General features: G+C 41.7%; 1 protein-coding gene across 1 annotated transcript in view; it reads right to left on the bottom strand.

Annotated features, from left to right (window-relative positions):
• The window catches only part of LOC127679148 (alpha-2-macroglobulin-P), a 50,605-nt gene extending 23,231 nt beyond the window's left edge, over positions 1–27,374 (bottom strand). Inside the window, exons 1-22 of the mRNA XM_052174768.1 lie at positions 26,972–27,374; positions 24,889–25,072; positions 23,988–24,144; positions 23,788–23,840; positions 22,512–22,532; positions 22,083–22,251; positions 21,468–21,552; positions 19,526–19,646; positions 18,765–18,879; positions 18,512–18,621; positions 16,676–16,837; positions 13,920–14,147; positions 13,407–13,470; positions 12,114–12,256; positions 11,348–11,497; positions 9,935–10,102; positions 9,490–9,565; positions 8,113–8,242; positions 3,377–3,605; positions 2,139–2,265; positions 1,585–1,706; positions 893–944 (exon numbers count right to left, since the gene is read on the bottom strand). Coding sequence (XP_052030728.1) covers positions 893–944; positions 1,585–1,706; positions 2,139–2,265; positions 3,377–3,605; positions 8,113–8,242; positions 9,490–9,565; positions 9,935–10,102; positions 11,348–11,497; positions 12,114–12,256; positions 13,407–13,470; positions 13,920–14,147; positions 16,676–16,837; positions 18,512–18,621; positions 18,765–18,879; positions 19,526–19,646; positions 21,468–21,552; positions 22,083–22,251; positions 22,512–22,532; positions 23,788–23,840; positions 23,988–24,144; positions 24,889–25,072; positions 26,972–27,096 — 2,791 coding nt within the window. The 5' untranslated portion in view covers positions 27,097–27,374. The remainder of the gene's footprint in view (positions 1–892; positions 945–1,584; positions 1,707–2,138; positions 2,266–3,376; positions 3,606–8,112; positions 8,243–9,489; positions 9,566–9,934; positions 10,103–11,347; positions 11,498–12,113; positions 12,257–13,406; positions 13,471–13,919; positions 14,148–16,675; positions 16,838–18,511; positions 18,622–18,764; positions 18,880–19,525; positions 19,647–21,467; positions 21,553–22,082; positions 22,252–22,511; positions 22,533–23,787; positions 23,841–23,987; positions 24,145–24,888; positions 25,073–26,971) is intronic.
• Positions 27,375–27,974: the final 600 nt, after the last annotated feature.

The raw sequence follows: 27,974 nt of genomic DNA, 5'->3' as shown, positions 1-27,974 counted from the left end.
TGGAGGAGGAAGACTCTAGGGCTCTGTTCTAGGGAGACCCAAACCACCTCTTCCTGACCATCCATTCTTGCAAAGCACACAACATGGAGCAATGAGCCAGTGAATGATTGACTGAAGGTAAAGGACCACATAGCTGGGAAACAGGCAGCTGAAGAGGGTCAGAAGAGCTCAGCACATGCTCAGCATGGTGCCAGCAGCTAGTTAATAAAATACCAGGTCTCTGCATCAGTTATTCAGGAGCTAAAACAGACTAGAGCTGGCACAGAAATGCCCTGAAGTTATTCCGGAGCAAAAGGGGCAAGGACCCCCCAAATACTATTACAAAATTGGGAGAAGAAAAACAAATAACAAAGGTAATAGAAAGCAAAAAGATCAGAACAAATAACAAAGGTAATAAAAAGCAAAAAGATCAGAACTGAAGGTGTTACATTGTATCTAAGTATGTTGCAAAACAAACATAATTATAATCACATGACATTTACATTAAAATATACACAGAACACTATAAAAGTATAGAGATCATAGAGATGAATCCACATAGGTACAGATGATTAATTTTCAATGAAGAATAAAGTATACAGTGAACAAAGAAGAGTCGCTTCAAAAATGGCTGCCGAGAGAACCCGTTAGGAGTTAGAGCCTTGACTTAGGAAGAAACCTCACTTGGTTGTGATAGGTTGTTTGTTTTTTTGATCCCCCAGCTCAGCATTCCAAGAGCTAGCATCATAGGCATGCACCACCATACCCTAGCCTCCTTGGGAACTACTTTCTAACTCTATTGTATTGATGACACTTCGGGTTTCATCACACAGGAACATATAAACAATCTTCGAACTTCAAATGGTATAAAACCCTAGTCAAAGAGAGTTTAATTATAATGGTTGAGGCTTACCCATTGGACAAAGCAAACTGTTGAATGTCACTTCATTCTCTAGACCTTCAGGCTTTAGGTAAAAGAAAGAAAAGTTAAGATGGTATGCATTGACCTTCAGGATATGGGTGGTGTTGATTTGGGAACCACGGAGTCCCACAGTGAAAAGAAGGATTTGTTGTACTATATAAATGAATTCTATTCATTGTAAGTATATGGAAAAGATGGATTAATAGAAAATAAAATGAGTGAAGATTAATGAAAATAAATAGCAAGAGTAGACAGAGATAGAGAAGGATGGGGAACAATAGATAGATAGATAGATAGATAGATAGATAGATAGATAGATAGATAGATAGATAGATAGATGATAGATAAAAGATAGATGGTAGATAGATAATAGATGTTTGATAGATAATAGATAAATGATAGATAAATGATAGATGATAGATGATAGACAGACAGATAATAGTGAGATAGATGATAGCCAGACAAACAGATAGATGGATAGATAGATGATAGGTGGATGAAAAATTTGTGAAATATACAACTACTATTATTACAGTACCTACATATTTATGTTATTGTGAATCTTATTATGGGCTGTGCATTATTCAACATTAGAAGAGTTGAAATCCTAAAAATAATTAGACCCTTAACTGAGTTCGCTCTTGTGACTTGGTGTGTCCCATCAGGTAGGCAGGTTCACTTACTTCAACCACCAGGGACTTGATGACCGTGTCTTTCTTTCCATGTTCAGGGACCACAGGTACCTCATTCATACATAGCTCCTTAGAGTTCACTGCCTCTGCACTCACTGTGAAATTCACATTTCCTAGTAGAAAAAGAAAAGCCAGGTAGACATTCCCTCTTCCCCCAAGCTTGCAAACTCAGAATTTACAAGACTTTAGATTAAAAAAAAACACTGGATCAAAAATGGAAGCGACATCCACTAGAGGTCCATGTCACTAGAGGTGGAGGGAAGGAAGTGAGGCTCCATTAGACCCTTTTGCTGTGACTGGTATTTTGTTTTATTTGAGATGGGGCTTGATTATGTGGGCAAGACTGGCCTTGAACTCTTGATTGCCCTTGTGTCAGCCTTCTAAGTACTGAACTGCAGATGTGCACCAGTAAACCTGGCAGTGCCATTCTGGACCGGAAGTCAAAGAAGTGCGATCCTACTGCCTGGGCCTCCTTGCCTGGGGAAAGAAGCACTGTTTATGAGGGCCCAGCCAGGACTCCTGTGCCTCTGGACTCTGCTGCTCACCTAATGACTTGGGGACCACTGCCCAAGACGCGGTGTGCCTCTCATTCATACAGATGCAGTGAGACTTTAGTTCCTTCTCCTCTGGGACAGCTAGGAAATCAATAGAGTCCTCCAGTTGCACAGTAACCTGTGACCACACAAGAAGCAGGGTTAAAGGTAGAAGACCAGGTTTAAACAGAAGCCTACTTGGAGATGGTTAGACTTCAGTTACCTAACTTCAACGAGACAAATAAGGCCCCAGTACTGTGATTCATTTATTAGCACCTCACAGATAAACCTCAGCACTTGGAGTGGTGCTTGGCCTTGCAAGCGCTGGAACCAGAAGAATGACAATGAGGGAGTGTTGCCTGGGTAAGCACCCCTTCTGGGACCTGGAAGGGTGACTCTTCCCTGCCTCAGTTACTACTCAAAGTCTATAAATAGTTATGGTTTTGTCCAAGGAGAGATGCACATAAACAACACTTAAAATGAAGCATTGTATAATGAACACACTGAGAAAAAAATACATATATAGAAACATAGAAGTTGGATCTACAAATGCTAAAACATGAGATGGGGAAGGTCATGCTTGCTTGCGTAAGACATTTTTCTATTGCACAAATGACCTAACTTTAAAGGATTATGATCAATTCCATTCATCTTTGTAGGTTGATTCTTAGAGATAATCCACTTTCCTAACATATAAATCTATGTATGATAGCTTCATCCTCTGTAGTAGACAAGAGGTGGGTTTTACTTATTTTTTTAATTTCCTTCTTGGTATTACTATGAATATGACTTTCAATCTGTGTGTGTTTAATTAAAGAAATGAGAGAAGGACTGAGAAACGTGAAGAGGATAGAGACTCCATGGGAAGATTAACAGAATCAACTAACCTGGACCCTTGGAGGCTCCCAGTGACTGAACTACCAACCAAGCTGCACATATACAGCTTGGTCTTCATGTGAGTCCTCCAACAACTGGAGCAGGAGGCTGTCCCTGAATCTGTTGCCTATTTGTCAGCTAACTGAGCCCCCTTGTCTGACCTCAGTGAGAAAAGATGCACCTAGTTCTGCAGTAACTTGATGTGCCAGGATGGGGTAATACCCAGGGATTCTGCCCTTCTCAGAGGAGAATGGGAGGGAGAAATATGGGGAGGAGCTAATGGGGGCCTGGGAGGAGAGGGGGCTGGTATTGGGATGTAAATTAATTAATTTATTAATAAAAAATTAATGAAAAAAAAAGAAATGAGTCTCTACCCGGATGCATGTTTGGAGGTAGTTCAGCACAGTGGCCTTGAGCATGAAGGCTTCTCCACGAATTACGGAGTAGGGCATCGTGAGCTCCACAAAGAAGGGCTGGAAGGCTTGGAAATCGACCACGGGAGACAGGCCCAGTCCAGTGTCATTGGACAGGCAGAAGGTCCCAGCCTTCCATTCAGTGATGGTGTCAGGGATTGTCACTTCCATTTCAGCCACTCCCGTTGAGCTGCAGGGGGTAGGATGTGAAGTAGAGAAAGTGATTAGCTAAATCAATCTCCTTTAGGAGAAAACCCTGTAAATGATTCTATGGCCAGAACTTAAATGCACTCAGTAGAAATTCCAGTAATGGAAGAGCAAAGCCAAGACTTTACGTGAGGAAATGGTGGGCTTGTCTTCTGTTTCCAATTAAGCCTATATCAAAATCATCTCCCGACAATTAGAGCTAAGTCTCACCCCAAAACATAGTTAGGTACTGTGCATGCAATTGATACTGATACCAATTTTTGCTACAAAATATGATCCCAGTTGTATCATTTTTACTTTTGCTATTACTGTGTCTATTTGACCGAAATTATTTTAAGTTTAACCTGTGTTTGCATATCAGTAAAGGAGCAGATCTTGATTGATACGTTAAGTGTTTGCTTGGTTCTTATGCCCATTTTCTAGAATCTTATAATTAATTTTTTTCTAAAAGCTTTTTCTTCTGACTCAAAGGATATAAATAACATGATAACTTCTCCTGAAAACAGTAATGGGATTGGAAACTGATTAATTAGATAAGAGTTTTCAGTTTCTCCTAGAAGAGGCTCCTGGAGCCTCCTTGGTTCTCTGGGAGTTGGACTCTTTCCTAGCCCACATTAGAGGAGGGTACACAGCAGACCACTAGGAGCCTGAATACACAGGTAGATGCTTTCTACTATTCTACCCCAGGGGTCTCCTTCAGTGACCAAAGCAGCTTCAGGCTTCTCCTCGGAAGGAATTTGTGAATGTATTAAGCACCTCAACTTTTGTAGTTCTGTCCAAGGGTCTGGTCTGCCTCCTAAGCCATCTATCTCAGGGACTGAGTGGTACTCACAGTCTGAGATCTCTGAAACCAGGGAGAACACGAGAAAATGTGCAATAGACGATGCACATGCCCAGTGGATTTCTCCCAGGGCTCAGCACAGACAGAAGTGGGGTCTGAGGTCAGGGTCACGGGGAGACATTGGGCTCCTACTTCTGATAGCCACAGAAAGCTCCCTCACATCAAAATGCTGTAGCATCGGTCTTCAGCCTTCTGGAGCATGAATATCTGACAGACACTAGAGAAATAGGAATATTAAGGACTAGCCTACTCTGTCTCAGCAAAACCAAGCTGTCCTAAATCTGTAATTGTGACCTTTCTTTGGACATTATTATATCTGTAGATGAAAAGAGACAGTTCTTGCCTAGTGTCTGTCTCAGCATGACTGGAGTAACTCAAAGATGCTCCATGTTTTCTTCAAATCCAAGACAGGGAAAGCTGTCAGGAGCAGACTAGTCTCAACAACAAGTGAATAAATAACATTAAACATCACATTCTTAGATTTCTGATGAGGTGGAAAAACTATGTAGTCTCCTAGCCAACCCAGGCTTTTCACTTTGAGAGGAACAGATTTAAGAGGATGATTTTCAGATGACTTTCAATCTAAAGCCAAGACATAGCCAGGTGCAGAACTACAGTCTTTTAAGTTAGGATAGAGGACAATGTTCAATTTTATTGGCAAAAATGTTGGACTGGGCGTTAGCTCTATCTTATATGATTTAAAAAAATGGTAATAGTTCTGCTCAATTTTTATTTTGAGAGAAAGTTTTTTTTTATTTTATTAAACAGAAAGGGTAATATGTCCCAGGATTTTCCCTGACCAATTACATTAGTGTAGAGAAGGTCTGTAATTGGACAAGGAAAAGGGGGTGGAGCGAAGAGTAGCAGCAGGAGAGGAGAGAGAGAGAGAGAGAGAGAGAGAGAGAGAGAGAGAGAGAGAGAGAGAGAGAGAGAGAGAGAGAGAGAGAAGCAGAGGGGAGCAAGAACAGAGATGGCTTCAGACATGTATCTGTGTGGCATTTACCAGCCACAAGAAGCTATGATTTTATAAGGTTAGAAATGTGGGGATAACACTTTTGTCACTATCAACTGGCTCTAAAATTATTGTATTGACATCTTGTAAATTGTGATATTATTTATACATAAATCTGATTAGTTAATTAAGCGTTAAGAGTCTTGATTCTACCTGGTAATTAGGTGATGAGGTGGCAGATCGTGGGGTGTGTGGGGCATTGCATGGTAGCGAGAGGAACTCGGGGGAGGGGGGGTCCCCCACCAGAGGGCAGAGGGACTGCTGAGTGAGGCACAGCAGGCAAGGGCCCTGTGGGCTCTGTGGACTTGCTGGTTGGGCAGGAATGTGCCTGCACTCTTTTTTAACCATTCCTGCAACAACACTCAGGGACAGTGGTTTCCCCAGAGGACCAGGCCTTAAATGAGTTCATTGTTCTCTGGGAACCTGAAGAGCTGCATGAGCCTTTCATCCTGCATGCTCCTTCTACTGATAACTCAGAGTCAGATCGGCATATTGTCCAGACAGACAGCCTGTCTCTGCAAGCAAAAGGACAAGATATTTGCTTGGCTCCTGGGGATAGGGGGCTGAAAGAAAGGGGAATATGTACAGTGTGAAGAAGAGCAGAAACAATGCCACAGCCAAACTCCTTGGCTTTGCACAATGTGAACCCAGTTCCTGGGCTCTCTGGGAGAAAGGAAGGGCCTGGAACACTTTAAATGCAAACGCTTGCAGCCCTGTCTCAGCGGATCAGTCTCCATCTCGTCTGTCTCAAAGCACTGACAGGGCCTGGTAAATGCCAAGCTCCTGGTGGCCACAATGACAAACAGGGTATTCAAACCAGCGCAAAGACCAGAGAAGCATCTCAGTAGAGGTTCTCAACTTGTGGGTGATGCTCCCTTTGGGGGTTGAATGACTCGTTCACAGTTGTTGCCTAAGACTATCAGAAAACACAGATATTTGCATTACAATTCATAACAGTAGCAAAATTACACTTATGAATTGGCAATGAAAATAATTTTATGGTTGGGGGTCACCACAACATGAAGAACTGTATTAAAGGGTCACTTTATTTGGAAGGCTGAGAATCATTGATCTAGAATCTCTCTGTTATGGCTGGTTGGTGAAGTGTCTTTCAAATACTAAAAGGTATCAATAGCTTATGTTCAACCATGAACACAATGTGCATACAAATCCCATTAATAAATAATAAACTAAAAAATCAACCAAACAGATGCTAACGGAACCTTGAGAGAAAACAGCAGACTAGGCACAAGTGGGGAACTCTCCAGCCTCAGGCACAAATGGGGTACTCTCCAGCCTTAGGCACAAATGGGGTACTCTCCAGATTAGATTCAATGTTGGGTCAAGAGACAAGTCTCAACAGCTTTAGAAGGCACAAAATTATTTTGTGTATCTCTTCTGGCTAGATTGCTTGATTGATCAATTGCCCTAATTTAAGGAAGAATTAAACATCAGCCTTTCAAAGACATCCAAAAATGGAAGGAGAGACCAACCTCACTGAGATATCAAAGTCAGATGAGAAGCTCAAAAGAAAATCAAACTATAAACCAATATCTTAAATCAATAGAGAGCCACATTTCTTAATAGAACAATAGCTACTGAGTCCAACAGAACATTCAAAAGATTAAACAGGGACCATTGAATGCAAAACAGTTCAATCAAACATACCACATGACCCATCCGGAAGGTAAAGTTCATTGATTATCTTTTTTTTTCTTTTTTTCTTTTTTTCTTTTTTCTTTTTTCTTTTTTCTTTTTTTTTTTTTTTTTTTTTTTTTTTTTTTTTTGGTTTTTCAAGACAGGGTTTCTCTGAACAGCCCTGGCTGTCCTGGAACTCACTCTGTAGACCAGGCTGGCCTCGAACTTAGAAATCTGCCTGTCTCTACCTCCCAAGTGCTGGGATTAAAGGCATGTGCCACCACTGCCCAGTTTGTTCATTGATTATCTTAATAGATATTCTGATACAGGACAAAAAAAGCCATCTTTTCATGATATGAACTCTCAATAAAGTAGGTATAGAGGGAAATTTTCTCTATAACTCACTGAAATTAAAAAACTTTGAATGATCTATATGTCTGCATCTGTATTATATATTATGTAATATATTATATTATCTATACAATAGAAACTGCTCACAAGAACCCCTAAAATTCTAACCAATGGAGAAGACCCAAAAGCTTTGCCAGCACAAGGTAAAGATCACATCCTCAGGCTTATTCAAAATAATACTAGAAATACTGTCAAAATAAAAGAAAAGAGTATCCAAATTGGAAAGGACTAAGATTATCCCTGTTTACAGATTATCTGATCCCAAATGAAGAAAATCCCAAAAGTTACTTTAAAAGACTGATTGAATGAATAAATGAACTCAGTGATGCTGTTAGATGCAAAAATGAAAATCTGCTATCTGAAACAGCAATAAAGACAACAATCCCATTTATGATGGAATAGATACTTAGAAGCCAACTTAACTTAGGGGGCTTCCACGTTGCTCAACCTTAGTAATACTTTCCCAGTGACAGAGAAACGCTGTGCTCAGGTATTCTAAATATATACACTAAAAAATGGAAACTTGCAGAAGTTCAAACTTGTGATAGATCTATATTTCTGCATCTTATATAAAAATAAGCTACTTACTCCACGATCACCAAGTCCCAGATCCATGTCTCAGGGAAGTAGCTTCGTGTAGTCTCTGTGGAAGATTCTGAAGACTCTAGAAAGGCATCCATGTGGCTTTGGCCTACGATGTGGTATGCAGCTGGTACTACTGTAGGCAAGAGAAGACAGGGCAATGAGCACAAAGACAGAGCTCAGGGGCCGTTCTGCTGCCAAGAATGACCACAGAAAGCTTGGGGCTGTGATATGGGAACCAGGAAAGGAGAGGCAACCAGGAAGGCTTCTCTGAGGACGTGACATTGCAACTGAATTCTGAGGTATTGGAATCAGCTGAGCCAGGGGAAGAAAATGCCAAGCACAGACTGGCAGACACGTGGCAGAAAGCCTTGGACTGTATGCAGAAGAGATGACTTTGTGGAGTCCCAGGAAGCTACTGCCCATTGTGCCAAATGGAGAGACCTAGGGTGTTGGGTAGGGAGGAGGGCAGTAGGCTAGCCTGCCAATGCATGTTCATCTATGGTAGCATAGAAAAAATGGTAGTGGTTTTAAGAAACAGTTTACAGCAATAGAGGAATCGAGAATGGAAAAACTATGTATTCCATGCTGAGTGAGAGTCAGTCAGTCAGCTGTCCCATACTGTCACTTTCTATTTGCAAAGTTCGGTAAACTTTTGGCAGCCACCTACTAGGGAAATGTACAGCAACAGAAACATGGACAGACAGTAGCTACATGGGCAAATGATAAATAACTTTCCTATAAATCCTGGTAATAAAGGATTAAATTATGTAATTTATAAATGAAAAGATCTGATTCTCTGTAGCAAATTTCAATAGAATATATATTGTCATGGAACCTTTTCCTAGGTGTTTCCTTTTCCCCACATTCGACACATCCAATCACTAGTCAACAATATAATAATAAACCCACACTGCCTACTATGATTTGGCAAAGAAGCAGCTTCCATCACTGAAAACAGTGAAGCATGTTTACTTCAGTTTAGGGCCATTGTGGGAGATCTTTCCCCGCCTGAGAGAATGCAGCCCTGTGTTGTGAGCGTTTCTAACTCGGTTTTCATAGACTCCTGGGAACCTCCCTTTCCTTCCAGCCCCATGTCTGTCGGCAGATATATGTTCTTGATGGCTGAAGTTCTGACCACTCAGAGTCCATCCTTTCTTTACTGTGTCTGTGTTGTTGGCTCTGCATTTCTTGTAGGCCACAACCCGTCTTCTGTGCTCCACAGGCTTACATTTGGTGGAGGGGTGCCAGTATCAGATTTGAGCTTTGAGTGTTAAGAACATTATGTCACAGCCCTATTATATCTGAATCAAGGTTTGGGTTAATTTTGACCACATTTCATTTTTAAATAAAATTATTCAGGTTAGTGTTTTAGACACTCACTTCTGTTGACTCCGAGGTGTTCACAGACTTTGGGTTTATGGATGTTCACATTGGTTAATACCTTTAAGCCCATATCCTACAAAGGAAATGACCGTCTGATTAGTGCGACCCATCTGAATTAAACTTTCCATGTTTGCATATGAAACAGGGGCGTTATGCCACATTGTCCCTTAAACTCACCTGACTGTGATAATTTTATACACACTACTTATAAATACCACAAAGCAATGACTTTCCATAAAAAGAAAACTTCATTAGTCATTAAAACTTCTAGTCCTGATTCTGCTATGTTAGGCAGATCTCTTCGGGCTGGTGACCTGGAGAAGTCACTTCTTTCCTTTATTCTGTTAGTTTCAACCGTGTTAAGAAGGCATTTGAAACATAGCTTTTTCCACACAGGGTACTTTAAGAACCTTTAGACCTGTCTCTAAGATAAGATGTTTACCTTTAGGAAGCCATACATATCCTCTTCATTTGTATTCTGTACTGGGGAGTACAGGATTCCATTAATGTATGTATCATTATGCTTAATGCAGCCATTAGTGTCTTCTTCCTGTTGATTCACTCCCATAGGGAAGCCAGTGAGGTCTTTCACTGGTAGCAGATCGTAAACCTGCAGGAACACAAAGCGCATAAGAGCTAACCTCTCTGTGGCTTTTTATTAAGTAACTAGGAGAAAAAAAAATAAAAAACAAGAACAACAGAACTAAAGCCTAATGTACTTCCCATTTAATTAATTGAGGGTCTTGATTCTTGTTTACACTATTTGGTTGCAGACATGATCTACTCAACATTAAAATGAAAAAAGACCTTAATAATTGAGAAAGTGAGCTGTGCCATGGGGGATTTGATGTTTTGGGGAGAGAGAATGAAAGGGTAATTCTGTCGCCACCTTGGAGTTGACCACTAACTCTGCAAAGAAAGAAGGACCTGTGCCCCAGAGAGAACAAGAACTGCAAACACCCTCCTAGTGGGAGGAAACAGCACTTCTAAGGTTTTATTCACAGAAACAACATGCTCCAGGCTGTCATTCAGTTCCTAAGGGCTGAACTCTGAAATACTGGAGATGAAGCATTCAAGCCCATTTTGGGGAAGAAGTAAAGCAGACGGGTACTGACACACAGGAGAGTGACTGTGGCCTGAATAGACAGGACTTGGAGCCTGTAATGATCCACAAGAGACTCCTCCTTAGCTCCTCCCCCACAACCTCCCTCCCCTGCTTTGTCTTTCTCTAAAACATATATCATCCGTTTCAATTACAAAAGTGTAAATCTTACAAGACACTAACATCTGACATCTGACTTTCCATAGCTCATAACCAGCTGCCCAGCACTTAGTACAGCCCCGAGAACACAGTGGGTGTTAAGTTCAAGTTTGGTGAATGACTCACACTGCCAGGCAAAGTGGCTTTATTAGTAAAATACTAACAAAGAATGGAGAGGGATTCATGTACTGTTACAATGCCCGGATGCCCTCCTTTACCACTACAGAATTACTAGACTGTCTACTCCATGTCCATTAGAGTTGGCATCAATCTAAAGCTCTGACAAGTACAAAAAAGAATCACATTATGCATACACAAAACAACAACACTATTTTCTCCTTATTGAAGTTTTTCTCCTTATTAAGCTATTATAAATGTTCTTAACATGTCCTTTAAATACATATTTTGACATTTCTATTAAAATAGCGCTTGAAAAGAGCAAGCACCACAAACCGAGGAGGTGGTTCAGCAGTTATGTCTGCCATACAAGCCTGAGGACCTGAGTTCGATCCCCAGGTCTTGCATTACTCAAGCATTTCTCCTTGCTTCAAGGCCCTCCCATGCTTGTCATCTCCAAGGCGGACAGGAACTTACCAGGGATGCGGAGAGCTCAGCCTCAGGCTTTGCGAGTAGCACGCTTTTGTCCACAGCTCGAAGGCCACAGAGGGACTGAGGAGAAGCTATAATGCTGAGGAGGGCACGTGTGGCAGGAAGACCGCTACTTGGGCGGAAGACCAAATCCACCTGATGGATAGAAGAGAAAGGCCAGAAAACTCAACTTCTGAATCCCGTCGTGCGTCTCTTATAATTCCCAGGTATTTCTCACTGTCCACACAGAACAACGTTGGTAGCTCTCACAGTGGCTGGTGTTGTGCTACTTGAGTGAGGAGGCCTTTTCCCCTCTTGAACTTTGCTCCTAGTCTCAAGATTCTGTCAGACAATTGTCTGTCGTGGGCTCAAAAGATGTTTCTAAACTGGCCATTGGGAAGTTTCAGTCTTTTACCTCTGATATACATATACAGTGTGCTCGTTAAACTCTGGATTTAAGGAATGCAAACAAAGGTCTAAGCACTTCTGTTTGGGCTTCGTGTGGGCTTTCAACTTGGTGTGTACCTTCCTAATGCTCCACCACATTAGGAGAAGGAGAAGGCATTGGGAGTGGTGTTACATGATAAGAGTCAATGGTGCACAGAGGATTTTGAAACTGAGGCAATAACTCCTTGATGCAAGTCTGCAGTGGCCTTGCAGACCTTTCCCAGGACAGACATTTATTCCTTCAATCCACACACGTATCAGGGAATAGGTAACAACAGGGACTACTCACTATAAGTGCTGGATTTTTACTCTTTGAAGGACCCACCTTGTTGGCCAGGCAGTTTTCTATCTCATATTTAACAGTATCTCCAATCACTTCTCCATTGGGCAGAATGGTATAAAGGACCAGTCGAGCCATGGGGGCCAGGTCTGTCTCCATGGAGATATAGATGGAGAAGTGACCTTTCACTGGAGCAGGGAGAAGGAGAGACAGCAACCATAGGTTAGACACACTCAGAGTGAAAAATGAGAGTTACTTTATGACACAGAGCCAAGCTGGGCACCTAGCCAAGCCAATCGCTGTGCTGTTAGTGGACATAATGCACACAACAGATGCTTGTCTACCTTGCAGAATTCTGGCTCTGGGAAAGACAGTTACACAAAATCCTATCTCCTATATAAATCATATATATGTTTTCTCATCCCTTTTAAGCTTTCTCTGGCTGACACTAGCCTCAAAAGCTAAGGGAGTGGAGGTGTTGACTTCACTGTCAATCATTCCTAATCCTCACATTAGGAGGAGAGGAAGCTGTGAGGCCTGACTGTGGTGGTTACCATACTGCATTTACGCTTCTGTCCAGTTTACCCTCTGTGAACATGGCCCTATCCTTTTCTCTGGAAGAGATCCACACCCCCATGGAAGCCAGCCTTGATGCCTGTAGACACTGTAGTGTTTTCTTTAACCATTCTTGAGTCTGCGGCACCAAGAGAAAAAGGAGTGCCCATTCATACCTTTCTTAGTAAGTCAGTTTTTAGAATGGGGGAAACCTTTAGATGTTTATTATCCTGTTAATCAAGGGCAGAGTCCCATTCCATGGTAGAAATAGCAGGCAGAACCTTTGTAAATCATTAACTTAAAAAGAGAAACACACAAACACAAACACACAGAGCACAGACACACATAGAGCACAGACACACACAGACACACACAGAGCACAGACACACACACACACACACACACACACAGACAGAGAGACAGAGAGAGAGAGACGTTATCACAGAACCTGGTAAGTAGAAAGCACCCAAGGTTTTCCCCCTCTCCATTTACACAATTCTAAAATGTCTTTCATGTTGAGAAGAGAGTACACAAATATTTCTAGCTGGAAAATGTGAAATAGCTACAGTATCCTCGTGACCCTATCAATATTTGAGATAACCTAACTAAAATATAATAAAAAAAGAAACTATTTGATAACGGATGACAAAAGAAGCATGCATCTCTCCCCGCTCCCTCTTCATTGTGACGAGATGCAGAAGAGCCCTTGTGGAAGCATCCTGACAGGCACTGAGGTCAGGTGGTCCGCATGGAGCAGAACTCTGGAGATAACACCATACTCACTGTGTCCCTGCTTTACAGGCAGAACATGAGTCCCCGCCCGTGCAATGCCTCCCTTTGCCATCATCTGCAAAACAGGAAATTAAAAGATTTCCAGCAGACATCTTCTACTGTCTTCCATTCTACATGCTTGGCTTTTTGAGCCACTGCTGGAAATGATTAGCCCCAGGAGAAGCTGAGCTCTAGAAACAAACAAGAGTGAAACTGTTCTTCCAAAGGACTAAATTCAGTTCCCAGCACCCGTGCTGGGCAGCTCACAGTCATCTGGAACTCCAGCTGGCCTCCTTGGGCTCTCACATGCATGGCAAACATTCACACACACACACACACACACACACACACGCACACGCACACGTACACACGCGCGCGCGCGCACACGCGCGCACACACACACACGTACTACGTAAAAAGAGTAAGTTTGGAAGGAGGTCAAAGTGGTGATGTGCATAGTTTCTTCACCCCTTACCCCCAGAGAGCTTTGTGTGTAGGCAGTACTGGGGTGACCGCCCTTCTCACCACGTAATAGAAGACCAGCTCCTTCAGCTCCAGCACAACCTCTTCATTTAGAATATAATGTGCCTGGACCTCCAGGGTTTTGTCACAGTGTAGTTTGTCGGGCAAGGATTCCAGGTACACAAAGCTTCTGCTCGGTGAGAAAACGGCGTTGGCAGTGTGCCATGCCTCTGCATGCTCTCCTGTTAACCACCTGAACCCATAGCAGACATCGCTGTCCTTGTATTTGGCCTAAGGAATTAGAAAAACTGTTATTCTACTAGATCATGTGTGAGGAACCCCTGTCCTCACAAAGTTCTACGGATTTCTTCCTCCTTCTCCCTCACTAGTAGTTACAAGTCTTTTCGTCAACACTAAGAGAGGGCCATATTCTGTTTCTCTGTCTTAAATATAGGCTTGGTTCGTGGCTTTTCCCCACCTAACATCCTGAGTTTGGTATTTGTGGATCAGAAGAGAATGACTTGAGCCATGTGTCTCGCTAGCTAGTTGGTTTGAAGATGTCTCTGCTCCTTTGCCAGTGCACATAGACACTGGGGCTATGGAACTTTGGCAGGGAGAGCAAAGACTGCAACTGGTGATTAGTTCCCACTGGCCTTCTTTTATGAATGATGAAGCAGTATAACCTCATTGACTTGAGAAAATGGTTGCAAAAAAGCACTGGCGAGAGCCAAGTGGGAGAATTACCTAATGTCCTTTTTAGGCCTCTCTTAGGTGTGTGAGTGAATGATTTCTGTAATTCTGAATTTCATAATATTTTAATCAGACTAAGCATACTATTTACTAAGATAAACATTTATTATTTTATGGTAACATTTAAAAATACTCTTTCTAGCTCTTTTGAAATATACATTACCATTAGCTAGGCTCTTGCAACTGGGCATTAGGGTGAACAATATTTACATATGAGTAAGGCTGCTAAATTTTATAGAAACATTAGTTGTTTTTAGCTTTTTGGGAAATTGGTATATAACTGTGGGCAGTTACAGATAGGCACCCAAACGTGTGGCTAGACATGGGAAGGTCTCCTGAGGGGACCCTGTCTTGGTGAAGCTTCGCAAAAAATGCAGAAGTTAGTAGTGTGCCAAGCTGTGCCAACTCCAGCTGGTATCTTGCACAGTGAGCAACTACAGGAGTTAAATACTACCGCTAGTCTAAAATTTCATCTTTTTAAGCTGTTGCTCTAGGTGCAGAAGGATATGGGCTATGTGGGACAGCGTTGACCCAGTGTTGAACTCGCTTAGGGGTTGACAGTGGAAAATGGCACAGGAACTTCTAAATAGGTGTTTGTCCGCAGCCTTCAAGAGCTGATTCAGGCAAAAGGAGAAGGGTTTGAAAATCAATGGTTAGAAGGTTTTTTAAATCAGATAGATTCTTGTTGCCCATGGTTCCAAGAAAAGAAGAACTTTAGATAAGAGAACCTGGGAAAAACTTGGAAAAGTGTTAAGAGCCACCAAGGCAGATAATATTACCCTCTGCCGCTGGACACTTATAAAAGATGTTATTGATGAAAAGAACTCACAGGCATCAGACAGCAAGCACACAGGGAGAACTTGAGGAATCTCAAGAAGGAAGCCTGCCAGAGAGGACTTTCTCAAAAAAGGTTCCTCTCAACCCTAAATTAGAAAGATATAGATATACAACTGATGAGCTAACATTAGAGGAGAAAGCTCATTCAGACGAAGGAGCTGCCAAATATTATGGTGAGGATTGGCCTCCTAGCACACCTTAGACTTTCTGTCTGAAGGTTGCTAATTTGCAAGTTAATTCTGTTTTGCTTCCAACTCTTGATTATTTCCACTCACCTGGATTGAAAACTGGCATGTCTGTTAAAGACACTTGCAGGGTGTTTGGCAATAAATCAACTCCCTGACATCAAAACCTATACAAATAGCTCTCTTACGAGAGCTACATAGAACCCAGATCTATGTATGTCTGCTTACGAGCAGACATGGGCACCAGTGGAAGATGCGAGGCAAAGCACTGCAAATGACAAGGAAGCCTAAACCCTCTCCTCCATAAAAAGACACCATAAAGTATTTAGGAGGACCAGGTCAATGCTGCTCCCCCCAAACTCCCCGTCCCCGGTTAATGCCCACTGTCCTTTGACAGATGACTGTCCACTTGGCTGTTACCTTCTCATCTTAAAACTAGTAAAAAGGGAGGAGATGTAGAGAGCCTTATTGAGATGCCATGCCACCTGGTAGAAACTTGACATTGACCAATATGAAGTTCCTCTCCCAGCCTTTGAGCCGGAACTCCTGTGCCATAATCCCCTCCACCTAGGGTGGAGTGCTCAGACCAAGGTGAAGCCTATTGTTCTTCAAGCACCTGTGGTTTCCTGAGAAACACTAGCCACCTGTGGAGCAACTGAACTGCTCTGCTGAGAAGATTCCAGCCTTTGGGGAAAGGGTTTTCCCCTGCCTATATATTTGGAGTGCTTCATTAAACTTTGAGACCTTGAGCAGTAATGTTGTCTTGGTCTTCATCTCTTTCTGCTACCTTCCCATACATCCCCAGCTTCCCTTCCAGTTAATCCATTTGATGTAACTGTGGGTAGTTGCATTGGTACAGTATTTTCCACAGTGTGTGTACCATCTTATATAACAGAACACTTATATTTAGTCATAACATTACTTTCTTACTAAAACTATTAGAAGTTGACCTTAAATTGTTTCTAGATTATGGGGCTGTTTTATCTCCGTAGGACTAAACACAATTTGGAGATTTCATCTCTTCAGGTGGTCTCTCTCTACACTCACCCTGACAGTTAGGGATGTGGCCATGACATTGTCAGTGTTGATAGAGAACCGTGCCAGTCCATTCTTATCAGTGGTGGTATTTATGTACTGGTTTGCTTCTTCAGCTCCAATGAGGATCATCTCATATGGAATAGGGGTGCCTCTCCCATCTTCCAAGAGCACCTGAAGAATAAAAGCAAAGGTCTATCCCTGGGCTTTGCACGCACACAGTCCCAGGCATTGTGGATATCATCAGGAGTCTACAGTGTGGTAAAAGTGTACAGATGCTAACTAAATATATAAACTTGGTGAGCAGCAGCCAGCCCTAGGCAGAGAAATGAGTTTGAAGACATATAAAGCAACAAGAATACATAGGAGTGACCTAACAGTTGCATTGTGGTAGTTTGCAAAGACTCACAGTTATATAACAATTATATAATGATAGAAAATGTAATTCAGTAGTCAAATTGATTAGAGATTCAAACACTTAACTTGTGGTAGACAAGATAATTTCCTATGGCTTAATATTATGGCACAGCATTCTGTATGCAAGCAGAGTTCTGATACAGGTGCCATTTGCTTCTCCGATTGATGTTTCTCATCCTAGATGGTCAGTCTTCTGGAGAGTAGTCAGATTTTATGATGTGCTTCCCATATAACAAGGGTAAAATTGAGGAGGCACAGTCAGCATTATATCAGGTTTTAAACCAAACTGTTGTTAATAATGAATTCAGTCAAACAAACAAAATCGAAATAACCCAGTACATATTGTGAAGTTGGTGACTTTTTTACCATATGCTACTTTGAAAATTTTTTAACTAACACATAATACATACTTATAAAGTTGGATGTGCAATTTCAATAATATGCAAATATGTATAATGATGAGGTGAATCTCTCTCATATATTTAGTAGGAGGAAAAAACAGGCTGATATAGATGAGCATTATTAAATATCATTGAAATCTGTCAAGATGTCAGCTGCACATGCAAACCCCAAAATGGGTACACAACTCCATTTTTTTGTCTTCTGCTGAGACAGTCTTGGAGTAGGTAGTGAATTTATTTCGCAGTGTTAAGTTATAAAGACTTCTGAGAATTTTTAAATGTACTACACTTTGATTTTAGGAAATTTTAGAATTTTAGTTTCTGAATATGCCCTGCCATGTAACTGAGCCATCCACAATGCACTGTTTCTTTTATGTCTAGGGCTGTCTACTACAGCCTCCACAGTGAAGCAACCTTTACATTAGAAACCGTGATGCACAGCAATTACACACTGGCATAGATACAGTCCTCACCTGACTTGTAGAGTCACAAAGCTCATTTGAACATCTCTAACAATAAAAAAAGAAATCACAATAGAATGTTGTCACAGGTCTGTGAGAAAGGTCATTGCAAAGGCTAGAAACCTCAACTTGATACATCTTTCAAGTGATTTTATAGACTTCATATACAACTTTAAGCCAAATGCATTCATTTTTTTGTTAACTTTAACTTTTGGTTAGATCATAGACATTTGGTTATGTATATATAATGAGAGAGAGAGAGAGAGAGAGAGAGGGAGAGAGAGAGAGAGAGAGAGAGAGAGGGAGGACAGGCTGATATAGATGAGCATTCTTAAATATTAATAAAATCTATCAAGAAGATGTCAGCTGCACAGGCAAACCCAAGAATGGATACACAACTCCAATTTTTTGTCTTCTGCTGAGATAGTCTTGGAATAGCTAGTGAGGTTACACACACACACACACACACAATTTTTTCCTTTGGCTAACCAGGTATAATTTTAGCAGACCTTGTACCTGTGATCTGAGTTTTGATAGCACATGGCTTGATGAATTGAAAGATACTCCACCTGTCCAACGAAAGGAATTCCTTGTCTGAAATGTGTATCCACGTTCACAAACGATAGTTTCGTTATGATTCTTGTGATCTTAGTGAACCCGTTTCCCATTTCTTCCACACCTAAAACAGAAGGTAAGATGTTCTTTTGTTGAAGGCTGATATCAGCGAATTTCTTAAATCATTATCTTCTTCTTTACATTCCATAATTTAGGCCAAGCACAATCAATATCACATTCTTCCCCCACACTCCTGCAGCACACAACCTGTTCCTTCTTCTTGGATCTTGGCATTGACATCAAGCTGCATCTCATACTCCTGCCTCTTTAGCTGGAAAGACTTGGTTTTCACCAGCTGTGAGAAGCAGCCACGGCCATTTAGCTAATAAGGGAGAAAATAATGGTGTGTATTAAACCGTATAGATCAGTCGTTGGTTAATCTTGTAGAATTTAGGGGCAATGATAAAATAATCCAGGTGCTTTCTATTATATTAGGGCATAATGTGCACTGCCTAGGGACTAATTATGGATAATTGTATAACAGTATCTTATGAATAATGGACAGATATAATTTCTCACTGCCTGACATTGCTTGATTGAGAAATACACTAATGGTTTTGGGTAATCTTACTGCAACTGAGAACTAACATTTCACCAAATGCTGGGTTACCTCTCACAGCAGACAGCTGGTGATTGGTCACCTGTCTGATGACCTTCCCTGGGCCATCTCCTTGGCATCTAGATGGGGAACTGTAATAGGTTCTTGATTATAGAAATAGAATAGAGCTGACACTCTTCAGGGTCAAGGTGATTTGAAAGATCCATGGCCTTTGACTTTCCTCCTTTTACAGAAGATACCCAGGAAAGCTATGCATGGGTCAAGCTCTATTATTCTGGAACACATACATTGGGTGATCAAAAAGGCCAGTAATGATTTCTCAGCTAAGTCATTTATTTATTTTTAATTTCCTAGAGATTTATAAAATTCTCCTCCTGCCTTAGCACAACATGGCTATCTACAAGCCTACCTGTTGACTGAGTTTCTCACAGAAAGCCAGGGATTCTTCACCGAAGCAGTCAGAAGGATTACTGTACTTTCTGCAAATGTTCACAGTCACATGTCCTGGAACAGGTTTCCCATAGGTGTATCTGTCATTAGAATATTGCCAAATGACTCAAAGCAAGCACCGGGCATGCCTGTCTCTTCCTTCTGTAAGTCCTCTTCAGCTACAGCACATCCGTTCTCAGGGTTCTGTTCTGCCCTGTGCGGGGGCCACGAATTACACACCAGAGGCAGACTTGGACTCAGAAAACCTCCACACCACATGCTGGAGCTCACGGCACTCTCCTATTGTCTGGTATTTTTAAATTTTTTTAAAATTATAATTGAATTTATTTGGGGACAGTTCTATAGCCTAGAGGAGCCTTGAACTCATCATCTTCCTGCCTCAGCTTCCATTGTGTTGAGATTACGCATATACCACCATATTCAGTTCTTGCATTTAAGTTTTCAGTATAATGTAAATAATGGTGGGTTTTTTTGTTACAAAGGTTAGATAAGTTTTTTATTTAAAATTTTTAAATTATGACACACATGCGGTGTCATCAAATTTTTAAACAGCATCTTTGGATTCTCCCCCAACTCTTCTCATTGATTCCCTTCCTCTCTGTATCCCCTCCCCTTAAAGCCCCCTTTCACTTTCTTGCCACATGTTCTCTTTCCTTTGCCTTCTCACAGGGTCCTAGCCTCATAGCTATGCAGATACTCTCCTCACTTACATGCACTCGTATGAGCATTAAAAGCTAGGATCCATACGTGGGAGACAATGCATGATTTCCCATTCTTAAGAGAAAAGTAACATACACACAAAAAGAAACCTAGTAGAAACTACAGATGTTTTCAAAACTACTTTAAAAATTCAAACTACTGCTTGATGTATCCCCAGTACAAATCTCTATGTATGCTTTGCAACTTTTTATGAAGCGAATACTATTGTGGGGTAAATGTCTCATGTCACTGCTTTGTTTCCAAGAGACTTTGCTTTCTTCCCTATTTGAAGTATCTTCTGTGTCAGTTTGCAAGAAAACTGATTAACACGTGCAGGGGACTTGGTGGTCATGACTCTGAAACAGCTGATAACATGTGTGTCACATGTATGATGTCAAGGCAGAACTAGTATTTTTTTCATCCTGTCCTGTTACTGCCATTACAGGTCTCTAAGAATGGGGGCCCTAAGATCCTACAGACACTTCTGAGTTCAAAGGGATCAACCCAAAAGAGCACGTTCAGCCTCTCAATGAAAATGGTGTGCAGAAAGGGAGGTGACAGGCCTGCAGCAGCCTGCAGACTAAAGTATGATTTAGACTCCAAATCTGCCCTTTTTACCCTCTGATTGCAAGGTTAAATCCATGACCTGTTTCTGACTGAAATTCCTCTAGAATCATGCATTCCTTATCCTCCTCCTTAGAGTATTGCTGTCACTTATGGCTAAGGAAAAGCTAGCATCCTTCAGTGCACTTGTGTGAGTGTGTGTACATGTGCATTTTTATGTGTATGTGGGGGGGTGCACACATATATGCATGTGTGTACATGTGTGCATGTGTGTATATGTGAAAGTCTCTCTTTGTGTGTATGTTTGTGCATGTACGCATGCATATGCACATGTATGCACACATGTGTATATGTGTGCATGTATGTCTATGTATGCATGTGTGTGTAACTTACTTGTAAAGTCAATCCAAGCCACGTGGCTTTCCTGTAAATGGTCCCCACCTCACTGACAGTTATAGAAATGTTGATAAGGATATAAAAGAAAATAAGAAGGAAACCCAAGAATGGAACAGGAGAAGAATGGCCTGTAGCTGGGAACACTCAAGGTTCTCATGTGGCCCCTGCTCCTGGGAAATCAACCAAACTATCTCAAATGCTGGATCTGCTTCAAAAAGTTGTTTCCGTTCTTGTCAACTCACATGCCACACACGGACACATTCATCTCTTCGTCCAGGATGGTGATGGTCTCTGGAACTGTAACTCTCACCTCAAACTTGGGAAGCACTGTGGGCCACAGTAAAGGGGATTAGTGGCTGCTCTTCAGATCTGAAGGCTTTAGTATTTCCTCGTGCTTTGTAACAGCTCTCTAATGATATTCTGGAGTCTTGTAAAGGTAACTCCACTCTCCAACTTATCCATGCTCACTTCAGTCTCAAGTAAACATTTTGATTAAGGAACCATGACAGTTCATTATAACCTCCCCCTCCCTCTTCCTATACCCCTTCTCTCCTTTCCCCTCCCTTCCCCCTCCCCCTCTCTCTCTATCCCCTGCCCCACTCTCATTTCCTTTCCCTTCCCTTCCCCTTCTCACTACTGAAACAGCATATTTTTTCTTTTGGTCATTCAGCATTGCTGCAAACAACCAAACTAAATGAAATTTATTCACAAATTATTCATGCCTCACTGGACTTTAATATAATTTGTTCTACTCTGAGCTCAAAATCATCCACAGGAAACCAAATGAATCTAAACAACCACCAACTCTGAGCTCTAGAGGTCTCAGTTATGAAAAATGATGTTCCCATGATCCATACCAAATTCCTCCACAGAGAAGGGGTGCTCGATGGTCCTGCCCGATTCTGTGCGTAGCACCACCTTGTAGGAGCCCTGAGTGGGCTCTGAGGAGAGGGGGAAGGACAGCTGTTTGAGGCCACCCTCTAAGTTGAAATTCTGCCATTGTGCAATGCGATTTTTTTGGGGGTCCTGTAATAATAACCATAACTCATAAAAGTGAAAAGAACATCAGAGATTATGAAAGAAATCTATGGGGACTTCCATGTTATCCATAAAGAGGGTAATTGAGAAGGGCTCAGAGGGCAGGTAAGTTCCAGCCATCCATTCCTGAGTAGGCCGGGAGCTGCTCCCTTCCCTAAAGTCTCTGGTATATTGTAAGAAGTCCTCAAAGAAGGTTTCCTCTGAAATGACCATTTTTTGTCTAATTGTGGACTATTGGTGTTACTCACCTGAATGTATAGTAGAGGAATCTGAAAGAAAAGAAAGAATTCTCAATTCTAGTTTACATGGACTAATTCAACATCTATAGAATATCTACATTTCTACATCTATCTATCTATGTATTCTACAAATTGATTTTTTTTAACTTGTTTTAATTAACTTATCTCAAACAATGAATAGGTCATGTTAAGAACTTAGTAGGCCATGGGTAATAGATCCTTATTGTATACTATTGTCAGGAATAGGGTTTGCTAATATCATCTGAGGGCTTGTAGCATCCTGACAAGCACATTCCCTTGCTGTGCAACTTCACAGACTGAAAAATAAACACACGGATCTGCACGTAACTAGCCATGGACTCAGTCATGATTATGTATTACTGGGTGCTTCTAAGAATGAGAAGGGATGAGAATAGCATCTCTACTGCCAAAGTTTGTCCATTTATAAACCTAATATTGACTACATATCTAGCTGTATTTTGTGTGCCATTCTAGATGCTGAGAACAGAGCAGTACAGAAACAAAGAACAATAGAAAAGAACAATGTGTCTGTCTGTCCTCATTCTAAAAGGATGGACAAAAAAAGAAAAAATACCTGTAATGATATGTTTGGCATCACATATAGGGTTTGGGGTGTGTGTGTGTGTGTGTGTGTGTGTGACTTAATATTACACATACATGTTAATCTAATAGAATGGTGAATATTATATTTGATTTCAGGTAGAGTATAAGCAAAAGCTGAGAGAAAATATCCATGGTCTTGTTTACAGATGTTGAGCAAGGAGTAACAATATAGGGAGTAAGAAATGCTGTTTTTCCAAGCCAACATGATTTTGTGTGAGTAGATGTGTGAGTGAGAGACAGAGAAGCCAAGGGCACAGCACTACCTCTTGCCTTTGGAGTTAAAAGAAGACCAGTCTTTGTAAGATGGGAAGGTGTGGTGGAAACCTCAGCTGAGAATGGAGAGTTGGTCTCTCGCCCACCCGGTAGCAGGAAAATCTGTGAATCCTCACAAAGAAATAAACAGCTGTTTGTTTTCTTACTTTTCCTAGTTAGAAACTGGAGGGTAAGTTTGCATGTATGACAGGCAGCTGAGTGCCAGATCTCACAGCATGTGTTCCCTACTGTCTGACCTGGGAGAATGTTCTAAATGAAGACCCTGGGCTATGGCAGTGTGAGAAATCACTCCTCCACTCTCCAGCCCCTCCTCCCTCTACAATCCAGGCAGGGTTCCGGCCAGTTTATACAAATAACAATTATATTATGTAAATAATAGGAGACTTACCAATTCGTTAAGGGGGCGGAAATTTTCGTCCAACGAGACAACGCGAAATCTCACTAAAACAGAAATATTTTTGATGAGCCCTAGCCCTTGACCGGTCCAGTCAATGTTAAGGAACCAGGATCCCAGGGACTGGGAGGGACAGGCAGGGAGGGAAGAGCTTCCTTTTTGATGTGCTGTCCTGATTGTGAACTTCACCATACCTGTCTGCCCTGGTTTGTAGATGGGCTTGTCAGTCTGAACAAAGACCAGGCTCTCTTTGATCTTAACCAGCACCGGGCTCCGCCTCCGGAACTCATGAGTTGGTCCTTTTACTTGGACAGTGAAAAACATCACTTCCTCGGATAAAGACTGTGGGACCTAAATTACAGAAGAGAGTCTGAAAACCCAGAGAGTCTCTGTAGCCTCTTTTTCCTCTCCCTGTGCTGCATCTCTATGGAGATCTCATTCTTTTTCTTGATTTCACCCCTCCATTCTCTTCTGGGGAATTCATATTCTTATATTTTATGAATTGGAAGACCCAAGTATAAGGTGAGGAAATACATTAATAAGAAGAGCTGTGACTAAAATCTCATCTTGATTTGTATAGAAAACACAGGGCAGTCTTGACTCGGTTACACACTGTATTTGACACTAGCAGGACACTGTGGTAGCAGAGCTACAGGGGCTTAAGGCTACGGGAAAAGGAAGCATTTTGGTAGTTTTAGCTTGCAAGTACTCTCCATGCATCCAGCTCTAAAGATGTATTGGACTCATGCTTGGGGCGATTTTGACAATTTTTACTCTTGAAAGAGAGTATGAGGTATACCTACCTGTCCATCACCAGTGGTGGCTCATGGCTAACCTTGAACTAGTTTTCTTTATGAATTTTAAAAATGAATTTTAATGTTTAAAGTCACATTTCTCCCCTTCTCTGCTGTATGCTGTTGTTGTTTTGACAAATAGAACTTGTCTTTGGTTATTTGATTTATTCTCAATATGCTTATAATATGTAGTTGGAAACAAGGGGGTTGATCCTTAATCCCTATGTTTGGTTGGCCTTGTTACATTTTTTATTGACACCCCTACAACCCCCAATCTCCCAAGCCCCCACCCCTAACTCACAGTGAAAGAGACACAGTGGAATAAGTCCTTGTCAACCACAAGGTCGGTCAAGAGGCTTTGGTTCCCCCGGACAGACTCCACGGAAACTCTCACTGTCACTGTCTCATTTAGGTGGCTGAGCAGGAGGCAGCCCTTCTCAGGGGTGCCTGCGTGGAGCAGAGAAGGAACCATCACCATGTAGATTCTGAGGAAGGAGGAAGGCAGTTAGAGGAGTGGGAAGGGGTTGTTGCTATGAGCATCTCTATGTCCCATCACAGTGCCACCATCATCATCCTTAGTTATTCAGAAGGAGAAGAAAGACACAGCTGAGGGTGGCCTAGGAATACCCTCCCCCCTCCAGGCCATCGTAGTGAACATCTTTGGTGGGGGAGGGGGAAATAAAGTGTGTTTTCAGCAAGCCTGTAAAACTTGCCCATCAAGAATTTGCTTCTGTTTTACAAATAAGGAAGCTGAGCCTCAAAGAGAGTCAGTAACTGAGAGTCTCAATTGCAGTTGCAGATAGCTATGTCTCTGTGGGTTACCCAACCTAGATGTTTGCATCATATGGATTTGCCTTTCCAAATGCCAGAAAAGCTCAAGAGTAATCCATCCTCTGGTAACTCAGGAACAGGGCAGATAGTTTATCAATCATGTATGACTAAAGACCAGCACTCCAGTGTCAAACAACGACTCTCAAGAATGTCTTTAAATGCCACCCAACTCTTATATACTCTCAAGCTAACTTCTTCTTTTATTACAATTTTAAACAGTAAATTCCTTTGATGCCCTAAAATAAGGCTTAATTTCACTTAAGTTAGATTTTAGCTTGTCCATAGCATTTTAAATATTATAGGTCGTATCACCTACTTAACAATAGATATTGAGAGATGTGGCTCATGACCTGGGAGGCTGAGACAAGGGGATTTCCATAAGTTTGATGCTATCAGGCATACTTAGCAAAATCTTGTCTCAAAACAAACAAATTAACAAAAACAACAAAATAAAAAGAAATACAATTTTAATGCTCAAAAATTCTAGTCTCTGTGCCACTTACTATCCAGAAGTTTATGCTATGATTTCCTTATGCTTCAAAATATCTCATGAACAATTCTCATTTTTCATTAACAGGTATATGTAAGTATACATGAAATATTACCTGTGGGTATATTCATTTCACAGTAACTCTTCTTTTATATGTGTAACCGTAAACTTGTAAATGTTAAATATTTTCTTATGATTGGATTATTTTCAGTATATAACTTAATAAAAATATATTCATGATTCATACATATTAGATGTAAAATTAAGATACTTTCAAAGCACATCTCTATCCCCCACCCCCATCCCCCATCTCAGAGAATTGTGTCTGTTCCTCTTCCACTGTTAACATTGCTGACCTTTATTTTAGCTAATATTCCTCATTAAAACAAGTAACATTTGTCTTTTGTGTAAACACAAGCCTTAAAAAAGTCACTAATAACTATGTATTTGTCACCGTTTCTTAGACATCATTTTGTATGGCCTATTATTCTAAATCACCCAGAGCCAGTAGTGCTCCCAAATATGGTTCTAGCCGTCTGTCTGTCTACGCCTCTTGGTTTGTTTGGGGTTATTTTGTGTTTGTTTTCTGGTTTTAGTTTTTTTTGAAACACAGAATTCATCACTAGCTGATTTACACAATGGTTTTTCTCAGCAAATCGTTTACATTTTCAGCATCAACATTAACATTTGAAATCATTCCTAAGGATTTTTAAACCCCGGGACAAAGCACCACTGTGGAGAGGCGTGTCTTTCTTTTTTCAAAAGGACTGAGGAATGTAAAGGAGACAAGGGCGAAGTCTCAACAGAGCCACAAGCGGTTCTGAAGACACGGGTACCTATGCTTATTATATGTAATTGGAAGGTCCTGCGTGTCACGGGGGAGTTTGAATATTCTGAAATCTAGAGAGCTAAAGAGAAATGATTACAGCTGAGTGAGGAGGATATGGAAAAATCTCAGCACTGTAAAGAACCTCGAAGACGAGAAAGAAGTTCATGGTTTTATAGGAAAGAAGCGAGTAAACACAAGCCCTGAATTCGAGCTTCTGGCGTTCGGTAGACTCACGGTTTTTGTGGGGCTGAGGCATCTGTGGACAGCGGCAGCAGCGGAGGCAGCAGCAGCAGCAGCAGCAGCAGCAGCGGTGGCGGCAGGGGCAGCAGGGCCAGGCTCCCCAGAATGTGCTTCCCCATGCTGCAGAAAGGACTGGAGAGAGCTCCCCTGCTCCCCTGCTCCCCGCCAGAGATCTGGTCCTGAACGTGCTGAGGAGCCTCTAGGCTTTATGCTGTTCTTTGTGCAAACAGCAGGTTCCACCCACACGAGTTCTCCAAACAAAGCTAAAGTTTTCGAACATTCTGTGAAAGGGTCATTGATGGCCTAATTCCTGCCAAGGTTAATTCCTGAACGGTTAGCCAGAATTCCCAGAAGGATTAAGCACTTTTTCCAGTTACTGCTCACTCTTTCTCTTTTGTACAATAAAGTTGATAATCGGCTTCTCCTCCCCCCACAGCCTCTGAGTGATGCTCTGGGCTCCTGTCTGGAGAGTTGGCAAGGAGGCGGCAGCTCAAGCAGCACTGGGGTGGCTTGAATAGCTCACTCCCAGGGAGCGAGCCAGCAAGTTCTGGGCCACATAAGGCCTGGCTGTCCTTAACACGAGGCCCATGTTCAGCACCCTTCCATGGAAAGAATCTCGAACCCAACGAGGAAGTAGGTATTGACTTTAGAGATATTATTATACATTAGATTGGAAATGAAGTGTCAGGGCCGAGAATAATGATTCTTTTTAAAGTTTCCTAGTGCTTAGCTATAATTCAGGTGCTGGAGGACAGGAGACGAGTGTCCTGGGCTTGCTGGCCAGCCAGTTGAGACTAAACAGTGAATTTCCAAATCCCAGTACAACAAAGCATTGGCCTTAACCTTCACATACACGCACTTCTGTTCTAAGAAGGTGAATAATAAAGACTGTCAGATAACCCCACTTTACTGTGCCTAGCAAAGATCCCAGCCGCCTTTGCCATCCACTCTACAAACAGTTGTGTGCAACCCTCTCTAATCTCTAGGTCCTGGAGAC

This window comes from Apodemus sylvaticus, chromosome 2, assembly GCF_947179515.1.
Source record: "Apodemus sylvaticus chromosome 2, mApoSyl1.1, whole genome shotgun sequence".
Classification (NCBI taxonomy): domain Eukaryota; kingdom Metazoa; phylum Chordata; class Mammalia; order Rodentia; family Muridae; genus Apodemus; species Apodemus sylvaticus.
This window is presented reverse-complemented; position numbering and strand designations above follow the sequence as displayed.